Source organism: Oryx dammah, unplaced genomic scaffold (genome assembly GCF_014754425.2).
Source record: "Oryx dammah isolate SB20612 unplaced genomic scaffold, SCBI_Odam_1.1 HiC_scaffold_11222, whole genome shotgun sequence".
Classification (NCBI taxonomy): Eukaryota; Metazoa; Chordata; class Mammalia; order Artiodactyla; family Bovidae; genus Oryx; species Oryx dammah.
In genome coordinates this window covers 201,224-214,404 of record NW_024080615.1, presented here as the reverse complement: position 1 = coordinate 214,404, position 13,181 = coordinate 201,224, and the positions used below count along the sequence as shown (strand labels likewise).

The 13,181-nt window shown below is 38.1% G+C and overlaps 1 protein-coding gene across 1 annotated transcript in view; it reads right to left on the bottom strand.

Moving 5' to 3' along the window:
* Nucleotides 1-8,691: 8,691 nt before the first annotated feature.
* LOC120861069 (GPI-anchor transamidase) overlaps nt 8,692-13,181 on the bottom strand; it is a 145,240-nt gene continuing 140,750 nt past the window's right edge. Inside the window, exon 11 of the mRNA XM_040236739.1 lies at nt 8,692-9,161. Coding sequence (XP_040092673.1) covers nt 9,045-9,161 — 117 coding nt within the window. The 3' untranslated portion in view covers nt 8,692-9,044. The remainder of the gene's footprint in view (nt 9,162-13,181) is intronic.

The window sequence follows — 13,181 nt, the reverse complement described above, 5'->3', positions numbered from 1 at the left end:
GAGAATGCTGCTCACTCATTCAATTATAAGCTACAGAATGAGGTAGAAAAGAGCTCTATATAGCATTTCTATGTTAGAATTTAAAAGAGGACAGAATTTTGAGGAGTCTTTCAGATGAGAAAGCTTGAACATCTTACAAAATGTAAGAAAAAACACTTCTATGCAAAAGGAGGTTGCAGGGCCCAAAGAAAGTTTATGAGTAATCAATATCCTACAAGAAGGTTGGGATCAATAATTCAGTCTCTTAAGATCAAAGCGGTGGGGTAGGAATGGAAGGGGAGAAAGAGAGAGGTGAATTTGTAGAAGGCAGAAAAGGAAGCTGAGCTAGTTATCTTCCCTCAATTTGACTTTCAGATTACAAAGCAAAATCTTCTGATGACAGGAAAGTTTGAGTTGAACAGAACTGAAGAAAAATTACAATTTTAAAAGAGCAATAATGACAAATGGAGAGGGAAAACAAGAGAGATATCTAATCGCTCAAATTTCATTTCCTTCTTGAAGCCTTCTCTGTCTGTTCCCCTGAGAATAAATACATTATGAATAATGTACTTCTTTAGCAATTAAAGTTAGAAGTTTCTTTTTAAACCCCCTATTCTACAGCTCTTACATGGCACTTGTCATTTTTTGTTATACAGTTATTCATCTTTTCACATGTGCTTCAAGAATTAACTTGTAATTCTTTTAAAAAAGGAATGCTGTTTCTTTGTATGTCTCCTAGCATCTAAATACTAAAGTGGGTACATATTAACCCAGTGTTTTAGTAACCACCCCTGTACGACAAACCATCCTGAACACACTGAGGTAAAAACAACACTTTTTCTAATGTGTTTCTACTTTCTCTTAAGGTTCTGAGAATCAATGAATGGCTTGGGGACCTCTCCCAGGGTTGCATTAGGAAACATCTGGGGCAGTCTCCCAAGTGTCTGGAAGTTGATGTTGGTGATTGGTTGGGACCCTGCCAGGGTAATGGCCAGAACACACATACATGGCTTCTCCAAGAGGCTTGGGCTTCCTCAGGGGATGGTGGCTGGGTTCCAAGAGAAAGTGTTCTGAGAAAGACAGCCCGGGGGATGCTGTATCCCCTTTCATGGCCTAGCCTTGAAGTCACACAGTATTATTCTGCCACATCCTATTTATTAGTATTAAGTCACTAAGGCCAGCCTATATTCAGATGAGAGGAATTTAGACTCCACTTCTTTTTATTTACTTATTTATATTTTTGGCTGCACTGGGTCTGTGTGCAGAGCTCGGGCTCTAGAGCATGTGAGCTTCAGTAGTTGGGCCTCATGTGCTGAACAGTTGAAGCTTGAGGGCTCTAGAACGTAGGATCAGTAGCTGTGGTGCACGGGCTTAGTTGCCCCAAGGCATGTAGAAATTTCGAGGACCAGAGATCGAAACTGTGTCCCTTGCATTGGCAAGAGGATTCTTTTTTTAATATTGTGACAAAGCTAGGCTGCTATTTTTCCCAACCTGTGACTGAAGTTCCTGACCCATTTTGTCTAAGCCCAGACTCCCTTGGATTGGCTGAGAATAAATGCCTGCATCTTTTCTAAGTCAGTTTTCCCAGCACACTCCATGTCATTGTTAAGAAAAATGATAAGAGGCACTGAGCTTCGCCTTCCTGTCCGAACTTGAACCCAGTCCTTCCTAGGACCGGCAGGAGGATTCTTAACCACTGAACCACCAAGAAGTCCCTAGACTCCACTTCTTGATGACAGGAATATCAAAGAATATGCATACATGACATACAGTAAGTGTTAACTAAATGCTCATTTAAGCATTCAAGGGCTTCCCTGCTGGCTCAGATGGTACAGGATCTGCCTGCAAGGCAGCAGACTAGGGTTTTATCCCTCGGTCAGGAAGATCCCTTGAAGAAGAGAATGGCTAACCATTCTAGTATTCTTGCCTGGAGAATTCTATGGATAGAAAAGCCTGGCAGGCTACAGTCCATGGGGTCACAAAGAGTTGGACAGGACTGAGCGACTAACACTGTCACACTTTCTAAGCATTAAAATATGAGAATGAGAGTGGTGTAGTCTTAAAAGTCTAAATAGGAGTTAAAAATAATGCTAAAAGGTCAATTCACCCGTAAAATATGCTCTCTGTTCTACAAATGACTATTCACAATCATTTTACAATCTCCTTTTTAGGAGATAAAACTGAGCTATTTAGCAGAAAGTGTAGATCAGTGCTTCTCCTACTTACATGTGTGTGTGTGTATTACCTGGGGATCAGGTAAGATGCAGACTCTGCTACAGTAGGTCCAGAGTACGGTCTGACATTCTGCATTTCTAGGGAGCTCCAGAGTGATGCTGTAGCTCCACAGATCACCTACTGAATACCAGATTAGTAGAAAAGTAGTAGCAAAGGTGGCTGCCTGGCTCCTGTGATCCAGAGGTTCCTGTGTGTTTACAGGACCTGACTCTCCAGCTAGGTGAACCATTCATGGCAACAATGTTACTCAGTTCTTTCCCAAGACTATTAGAACTAGAAATAAAGAAAGGGAGTAACTTTTTTTCTTTTCTGTGGTAAAGCATAGTTCGTGGGGCTCTGGAGTCACCAGCCATATGAGAAAACCAGAAAGGAAACAGGCTGAGAAGAGAATCCAGGAACATGGAAGTCCCTGGTGAGGCTCACACCAGACCCCCTTCTCACAAGCTTGTGAGATAGCCTTATATCCCTCCAGCAAATTCCCCTTCCAGCCTATATTTGTTCTAGTTGGTTTTCCCTCATTTGAAACTTTAAAAAATTATAAACTTGGCGTGGGGAGAAGAGGAGGTCTTCTCCTGGAAATGCAGTAGCCACTGTGATGGAGGAATAAAGAGGAATTCAGATGGAGTTATCTGGACATTAGGAGCTGGGGTGAGGCTAGACTATCCAGTAATCATGCTAAAGATATGTTTCCAACAGAGTGGATAAGCTACAGAGACAGAAGATAACAAAAAACTAAGGCTGAGGGAAGATGGAGAAAAGCCTCAACCTCTCTAAAATGGGCGGGGGCAGGGGGGAGTGAAAAGGCAGGCAAGAGAGCCTGTGGATTGAAATTGTTAAATAGCATTGAAAGTGAAAAGGAACTGTTACCTCAAGATGACATCTGCTGAAAATTGAAGTGAATGGGACAGCCCAGAACACCAAGGCTAATGGATCTTTAAAGAATGATACCTGGCCTGAGTAGAGGTTAAAAATAAGAGCGAGGTAGAGCCCTGCACAGCAAAGAGCAAAATGCTGAATTTCTCATAAATGCCAAGGGGCTTTACATTTATGATCATATTAAATGACCCCTAAGAAAATGACCTACATTGTTCTGGCCAGCTGTCCCTGAGATCCTAGCACAAGCAGAGCTGGCACTTCCATTATCAGTAGAGGGTCATATCATATGAGCTGCACCCAGTAAACGCTGACTGGGTGTATACCTCAGGTGAATCTGAAAGCCCTCTGAAGTCTCTGAGGCTTCAAGCAGCACAAGGCAAACAAGAATGACAGTGACCACCTTTCCAAGTTTCAGTTCAGTTCAGCTCAGTTCAGTCGCTCAGTCGTGTCCAACTCTTTGCGACCCCATGAATCACAGCACGCCAGGCCTCCCTGTCCATCACCAACTCCTGGAGTTCACTCAAACACATTCATTGAGTCGGTGATGGCATCCAGCCATCTTATCCTCTGTCGTCCCCTTTTCCTCCTATTCCCAATCCCTCCAAACATCAGAGTCTTTTCCAATGAGTCAACTCTTCGCATGAGGTGGCCAAGTACTGGAGTTTCAGCTTTAGCATCATTCCTTCCAAAGAAATCCCAGGGCTGATCTCCTTCAGACTGGACTGGTTGGATCTCCTTGCAGTCCAAGGGACATTCAAGAGTCTTCTCCAACACCACAGTTCAAAAGCATCAATTCTTTGGTGCTCAGTTTCTTCACAGTCCAACTTTCGCATCCATACATGACCACTGGAAAAACCATAGCCTTGACTAGACAGACCTTTGTTGGCAAAGTAATGTCTCTGCTTTTTCATATGCTATCTAGGTTGGTCATAACTTTTCTTCCAAGGAGTAAGCGTCTTTTAATTTCATGGGTGCAGTCACCATCTGCAGTGATTTTGGAGCCCCCAAAAATAAAGCCTGACACTGTTTCTACTGTTTCCTAATCTATTTCCCATGAAGTGATGGGACAGATGCCATGATCTTTGTTTTCTGAATGTTGAGCTTTAAGCCAACTTTTTCACTCTCCTCTTTCACTTTCATCAAGAGGCTTTTTAGCTCCTCTTCACTTTCTGCCATAAGGGTGATGTCATCTGCATATCTGAGGTTATTGATATTTCTCCCAGCAATCTTGATTCCAGCTTGTGCTTCTTCCAGCCCAGCGTTTCTCATGATGTACTCTGCGTATAAGTTAAATAAGCAGGGCGACAATATACAGCCTTGATGTACTCCTTTTCTTATTTGGAACCAGTCTGTTGTTCCATGTCCAGTTCTAACTCTTGCTTCCTGACTTGCATATAGGTTTCTCAAGAGGCAGGTCAGGTAGTCTGCCCATCTCTTTCAGAATTTTCCACAGTTTATTGTGATCCACACAAAGGCTTTGGCATAGTCAATAAAGCAGAAATAGATGTTTTTCTGGAACTCTCTTGCTTTTTCCATGATCCAGCGGATGTTGGCAATTTGATCTCTGGTTCCTCTGACTTTTCTAAAACCAGCTTGAACATCTGGAAGTTCACAGTTCATGTATTGCTGAAGCCTGGCTTGGAGAATTTTAACCATTACTTTACTAGCGTGTGAAATGAGTGCAATTGTGCAGTAGTTTGAGCATTCTTTGGCATTGCCTTTCTTTGGGATTGGAATGAAAACTGACCTTTTCTAGTCCTGTGGCCACTGCTGAGTTTTCCACATTTGCTGGTACATTGAGTGCAGCACTTTCACAGCATCATCTTTCAGGATTTGAAAGAGCTCCACTGGAATTCCATCTCCTCCACTAGCTTTGTTTATAGTGATGCTTTCTAAGGCCCACTTGACTTCACATTCCAGGATGTCTGGCTCTAGGTGAGTGATCACATCATTGTGATTATCTTTGTCGTGAAGATCTTTTTTGTACAGTTCTTCTATGTATTCTTGCCACCTCTTGTTAATATCTTCTGCTTCTGTTAGGTCCATACCAGTTCTGTCCTTTATCGAGCCCATCTTTGCATGAAATGTTCCTGTGGTATCTCTAATTTTCTTGAAGAGAGCTCTAGTCTTTCCCATTCTGTTGATTTCCTCTATTTCTTTGCATCACTGAGGAAGGCTTTCTTATCTCTTCTTGCTGTTCTTTGGAATTCTGCATTCTGGTGCTTATATCTTTCTTTTTCTCCTTTGCTTTTCACTTCTTTTCCTAGCTTTGAATTTTTAATAATGGGTTTCTTGATCACACCTTCATGTATAACAATCCCATTAAAGGGTGTACTCAGTTAAATTGCATCAAATGTTTTATAGCACATGTTCAAACAGTAGAAAAGGGAAAAAAGATACTGGCTAAGGTGTATTGTCCCAAGTGGCACTTGTAAAGAACCCGCCTGCCAATGCAGGAGACATAAGAGATGCTGGCTCAATTCCTGGGTAGGAAATGGCAACCTACTCCAGTATTCTTGCCTTGAGAATTCCATGGACAGGGGAGCCTGGTGGTCTCCAGTCCATGGGGTCATAAAGAATCGAACACGACTGAAGCAACTTAGCACATATCGTCTATGAACTGAAAGACTTTCATATTTATGTAGCAGGTACACATGTAGGTATATGCACTCAGGCAGGAAGTGTGACAATGAAGTAATGGAGCTGATTCCATAAAGTAAAATGGAGACTGATCTCATTTTATTGTTATACCTTGTGGTATGTGTATAAAATATTTCTTTCATAAGTTTAAACAGTATCTGCTATAGATGAATTTAATTTTGGTAAACTCAATGAAAAAAATTTTCTATTCTAATGTAACATTTATTGTGAAGATTCCAGAAACACACAAGTCAAAATTTCAAATTATGATTCCCACAGTAACAGTAACTCTGCTGTACAACATACATAATGGAAGAAATGTTATCAACATATACTATAGTGGAAAATACTCAGTAAGCAGAAACAAGCTGAGTTATGCTTGTTGTGGGAATCATCATTTTCAACTAGCTTAGGATATATAAAAATGGAAACTATAAATGAATGAATGATTTTTTTGTACTTAATTCCAATTTTTCTTGATCCAATTTAATCAGCTTTGCATCCAAACTACATTTCTCCTTCATAAACTGCAAATGAACAACTTTTATAATTTTAAAATCCACATCATTTGGTTTCTTTTTCTCATGCAGGCTGCCTTTGAACAGTATCATTTTATCCTATTCCTCCCCAAAAAGGTTAGGACATGTCTGCTGGGATCCATTTATATAGTATCCTTGTCCCCCTGAAGGGCACTGTAGGGGAAGAGAGAAAAAATACCAAAGAGAACAGGAATAACACTGAGTAGCTTAGAAAGGTAAATAAGTACAACAGAAAAAGGGACCCTGGCACCATTAACTTCCCCCTTGGTATCTTCCTAACCAGAAATATGAAAAGTAACACCACCAAATATTTACAGTGTCCAAAGGGTTCAGTCATATCATTAGCTCATCTGATCCTCACTACAACACTGTGAGAAATGCAAAAGGAAAACACCTTTCAGTTGCTCAGTTCTTTGTGACTCAAGGAGAATATGTTTAAGGCTGTGCTTTTATGTTATCATTTAAAGTCTGGGCCATTTAATTACACTTATGATATTACCCACTTAACATATGCAGAGGATTTACTTATTATTGAAGGCAGAATATGCTTTACATAAAAAGATTATGGTTATGAGCTAAGCATTTAACATATTTCAAGCTTTTTGCTTTAACTGTATTCTGACAATTCAATAATGAAACAGAAAGAAATAACTGCCCTTTGAAATTTGTCTGGAATACAATTAATCTTGTATATTATATCCAGTATTACTTTTCCCAGTTTGGCTTTAACTAAGAAGGGCACCTTCTTCAATCTCTGAAGAGGAATCCTTTTCCCTTCCAGCAGTCTTTACCATCAGGATATGTTTCACTATATTCAAACTAAATTACTTTGGCTCAAGAACAATTATATTTCCTTTACTAATCTAAGTAGCTTACCCCCTCCAACCATAGTGTCCATGACCTTGTGTAAGCATTTAGAGGATGACACAGTCAACCTTTATCTCATAGGACTATTAAAATCCAGCTATTTGAATTTAAGTTTGCTTTTCCTCCTTTCTATGTACAAAAAGATGCTTTTCCATGTAATTAGATAAAATTTTTCCTTCTTCATTTACCTAGTGTACCAATAAAAAGATCAATTAAAATGAAGATTCAGAGCTTGCAAAAGCTTCAAAACCATTTGTTCTAACCTGAGCGATAACACAGTTAATCCTTTGCCTGTGAAAAGAATGATCATTTTGCATATAATTAAAAGGTAATATTTTAAGTGCTACAAGGAACACAGAGTCTAAGGAATATTAACTTTAAGAGGTCTTATTGTAGAGGAAGAGTTGTCTTCTGAATGTTTCCTATAATTACAAAAAATATCTTCATAGTGATTTTAAGATTAACACAAAGTTTCTGGATACAACAGATAAAATACAAAAATGAATCCCAGAGACACGAATACTCAACTTTCAGGATTTCTTTCTCCCCCTCATATGTGAAGAAACTATATCTGGGCCTGACAGTGAAGCACAATCTCAATACCATTTCCAGTTACCAGACAGATAGAAGATGGCCGGCAAGATGAAAAAGTCAGTCGTGGGGATATGAGCTCTTGCATCTCATCAGAGACCAGATAAGAGGTTTACTGTCTTACACGATGCATCAGTCACACACAAGGACATGGCCACAAGCACAGATCTTTCCTGCAGTCTATCCATTTTATGGGACTGTCCAGAAAAAGTGCAGACCCAGCCAATGGGCAGCAAGTGAAAAAGCAGTATCTTTTTCAGTGAGGAAACTGAAGAAGAGGTGATCAATTCTAAAGGATCACGGAATGCTTAGAAACGAAAAATGATGGGATTTGTTTCTCTTGAGCAGTCAATATGTGACATTTCCAAAGATCTTAAATTTTCCAGATAAACTGACAGTAAATAAAGCCCTGGAGACTCTCAGTACCACAGATTAAAAAACTAATTTTTCATATTTATTTACAATTTTAGCTGTAGAATTCCAGGAATAGCTGATAAATAAAATATTAACACATGAAAGTGTTAGTTACTTGGTCATGTCTGACCCTTAGCAAACCCGTGAACTATAGCCCATCAGACTCCTCTGTCCATGGAATGCTCCAGGCAAGAATGCTGGAGTGAGTTGCCATTCCCTTCTCCAGGGGATCTTCCCGACCCAGGGATTGAACCTGGGTCTCTGCATGGCAAGCAGATTCTTTACCATCTGAGCCACCAGGGAAGTCCATATTAACACATCAAAGAATGAAACAAAAGAAAATATGTGGAACAAAGTAGTCTAATTATAGAAAAATATTAAATAAATTGCTGCACATTCATAAAATGGATGGTACACAGCCATTCACAATGTGTCCTTGAAGAATGTCCAAGAAGAGGCAAAGGGTTGACAACATACTACAAAATGACAACTGACAAAATGTTCTATATGATGTCTATTTTGGAAAAAAATATGAAAAAGACTAGGAGAATATACATAAAAAGAGAATTTAATGTCTTCACATTTTTTTCTTTTCCAAATGAAAGGGGATTAAACAAGGGGAAATTCTTATTTTCAGAAACAGTCAGTGAGAATATTGTGATCTCTTTATCCCAATATTTGAATAACACACAAAATGAAAAACTGAAATATATTTAGTGCCATTTAGTGCTTGCATTAACAACAATTTTTCCTTAAGTTGTAAAACCAATAGTTTGTTCAAATTTACACTTTGCTTATACTTTCTGCCAAGTCACACAAGAACAATGTATTTTTGAAAATCTATTGACATGAACTTATATCCAATGTTGTAGCCTTTCATGCAGTCTTCATACATCACCACATTTAGAAAATGAACTTCATATGCTTGATTCCATAAGTTTTGAAGAAAACCATGATAATGAGTGCCCACAATCCCAGAATAAAACCCCCAGGAGGATGCCAATCCTTCAGCTTTGGTTTCTGCAAAACAAGAATGACATTATAAATTTAACAATAAAGACCAATAGAAAATAGGTAATTCACAGAGTGTGCGTTTAAGGGGTAGTAACGTAGATTAAATTAAATGTACTGTTAGCCTTCCCTATCTGCAGGTTCCACACATATAAACATGTCCTGTATGTTTCTTTGTGCAGCATAGAGTGGCAGATCAGTCTTCACCATTTACTTGTCATTTCACCAGCTACATTATGATCCTGAAATTGAAGGTCTGTGACTACTGCCTCTTTATGAGATATATTAATACTTCCTGGATTATGAGCCAAGATTGTAAGGACAGTTATGAGAATCCTATTCTAGGATGGATTAAAGTGAAAAACTGTAATCTGAAATTTGCTTTCGTCACCATGTAAACTAGATTCCAGAAAGGCTTTTAGTGGTTTCCACATCTTATATTTTGTTTCTTCCTCTACATAACCAGGATACCTAATGCTCTTCACTCAATCTTCAAATTATCACATGGAAAAATAAAAAAGAAAGGAAAGAAAGAAGGAAGGAAGAAAGAGAGGGAAGGAGGGAAAACCTAACACAAGTCAAATCTACCAGAAATCAGTAAGGACCATGCCATTAATTCACTGCCATGATTCTTATAAATTTATGTTTATTATACATGCTTTAAAATATCTAATAATTACCTAATGTATTCAAGACTATAAACTCACTGAAAATATTCCAAAGGATATTTTGATAGAAAGAAATTCTATTTCCTTTTAATTTTATAAATTGAGAAGTTTATGCAAATGGCTGATTTTCAATTAGGTAATCCTTTTCATTTTTTTCTTTTACAAAGGAAATGAATTACTATATTGAAGTTGCAGTTATTAAAACTTTAAAAAACCAAATTTTGATAAAGTAACATGTAATTTTTAAATTAAAATGTTTTAGATAATTTCAAGGTCATGCTGAGAATAAATAATACTTCAAGAAATTTGCAACAACTGTAATGTGATATAAAAAAATCAATGATTTCTTTTTTTCCCTTTTGATGAGAACTCCTGGAATTTACTCTAAAAATTCCATGAACAATATAAAGCAGTGTTAATTACATTAATTCTATTGCATATAACACATCTAGTATTTTTTTAATTAATTAATCTTAATTACAGGATAATTACTTTACAAAACTGTGATGGTTTTTGTCATACATCAACATGTATGATAAGCTCAGTGGTTCTCAAACCATTTCAGATGGTTTGTAAGCTCTTGGAACATTGTGCAACACTGAAAAATCTTAATTTCAGAAGAAAATCTATAGTAATGAATATAAAACATAGTTATAATAAAGGTAGGTATATAAGTATCATAAGCATGTGACATGAAAATACAAGTGAGTGAACTAAATAAACATGATTAACTGCTGCTCAGTTTTTGTCCTGTTTATTCTCTAATAGTCAAACATTGGTAACTCTTGCCAAATGGATGAACAAGCTTAAGATCAAAAATTATTTTTCCATAACTGGGAAATGATTATCTAGTAAAGAGCTATTAACTCAAAAAAAAAAATCATTATTAGTGGAAGCACATCTTTACACAGTAGTCAGAAGACGCTCCCTGGGAATCTACTTTAAAGAGTATTGACTTGGTTGAGGAGATATGATTCAGATTTTCCCCAGTAACTAGGAATCTGATTTATATAGTATTTGAAAATACACACACACACACACACACACAGGTTACTAGGTTATTACTTTTAAAAAGTTAAATAAATATTGTCAAAACTTGGCATTAAACTATGCACTGTAGAAGAACAGGTTATAATATAGACAACTGTTCTATAAACTAATTTAATGAATTTCAGTGCTAAATGTTCAGGAGATGTGAACCTTCAAGAGTTCAAGAGCACCTAAAACTTTCAGGTGGTGTTTAAATCAAGTCATGTAAGAAAACGCTGAGCATCATTTAGGCACTATGATTCATTACAGATTACTGAAATAAATAATCAAGTAGTTAACAGCAAATCTTACTTCTGTATCTGTAGGAATTCTAGTTACTTTTCAATGAGATGGATTCCCTGAAGTTGTGATTTTACCATTACATCTTAAACTCAGAAGGCAGAAACAGTTGCCAGAGATTAGACAACTGTAGCTTCCCAGGTAGCACTTGTGGTAAAGAGCCTGCCTACCAATGCAAGAGACATAAGAGACTCGGGTTCGATCCCTGGGCTGGGAAGATTCCCTGGAGAAGGGAATGGCAACCCACTCCAGTATTCTTGAAGAATCCCATGGACAGAGGAGCCTGGTGGGCTACAGTCCATGGGTTGCAAAGAACTGGACACGACTGAAGTGACTCAGCATGTAACTTCTTTAGAAGTAACTAGCATTTCTCCAGTGTTCTTGCCTGGAGAATCCCAGGGATGGGGGAGCCTGGTGGGCTGCCGTCTATGGGGTCGCACAGAGTCGGACACGACTGAAGCAACTTAGCAGCAACAGCAGCAGCATTTCTCCAAAGATTGGTCCTGATAGTTATTTCAATCTGTTATTTTTAAAACTGTTGCAGAGAATTCTGGAGGCACTGCTTCCTGATCCTTCAACTAAATATGTCCCACATTTAGACCACTGATGCCCAGGAGAGGACAAGAGGAGAAAGCAAAGTGCTAGAACTGTGGTTTGCCAATGGCAAACTCTGAAGGCAATAATGGAAGGCCAAGAAATGTATGTTATTACTCCAGAAGTATTATGGAATGGTATATTTATTCACATCACAACACTGTACAAGCTAACAAAAGTAGCAAATCTCAGCCTTTCAAAACTACTATTTGCAGTTGCTCTATTTTTATTGTATTTTCACTACATATATTTGACTAACAAAAAAATGGAAAATGAATTATTAATTAAATACAGTTTGGACTCTTAGCATGACATCTATGAAGAATCCTGCTAGTGCAGCTGCTCCCATCTTCTCAGGAAAGGCACAGAAAAAGGCACAGAAAGAGACAACAGCACTCTCTACTAAAACTAACTTAACCTCTGTTGAGAAACCTCAGACAGTTTCACTATCTGTAAGTCTGGAAACCAGGTCTAGAAACAAATTAATGGTGGCCCAGTTTTCTGAATACTACACAGGATGCAAAAGATTGCTATGCTCTGTGAAACAGGTAATTCTGTCAGCTGAGAAAGGGATTTTAGCTCTCTCACTTTTTCTGCCTGCTGTTTAAGAGAAACAGTGTTGCCATAGAAGGTGACTTTATGAGGCAGCCAGAGTAGTGCAACTCTTCCCCAACCAATTAATGGCATACTTCTTTCTACATCTATTTAAATATAATTCCCAGTAAAGAGCATATCAGAAAGTAGCGGGCACTGGCAAAGGTTTACTGCATCCAAGAAGGCTCAACATCCAAACAAAAATCTCTGCAAAGAAGGGAAAATACAGGAAAAATCCCTTCAATAATATATGTTAAGAAACAATGTTTTTTCCACATACTTCATCTTTTTAAAGTGTCCAAAAGCCAGGCACACCCAGCACAGCAGCACATGACCCTAGTTTAGTTCAAAACCACATCTGATGACTGGCTACCAGTCACTGGGGAATGTTGAACAACTATTCTTCAGATACAGATCTGAAAGGATCCAAATCTAAGTAGATGGTGAGAAACATCCATATGCTCTGTTGGGAGATACTGACAGTATTCTAAGAAAAAGGCAAAAACCAAGGTGAGGTCCATGAGTAAAAACACTCCAACATATGAAGAAGAAATTTCCTGAAGACACAAAGAACATATCTCTGAAAAGATTTCATAAAGAACAAAAGAATAATTTTAGAAAAATTTTATTTGACATGGATTTGAATAAAAATGCACAAGAAGCCAAAACCAAATGAATAGCATAAAGATAAAATACTACAAGATACAGGGACAAAAGGTTGAGGTAAAAAGGGAGCTGGAAGATAGTGTCCTAAGCACCTGTCTGAGTCCTTTATTCACCAAATTGTGGTAGACTAATCACAGGAAAAAAAGGTCCTAATTCCCCATACTTCCTTCCCTGTGTC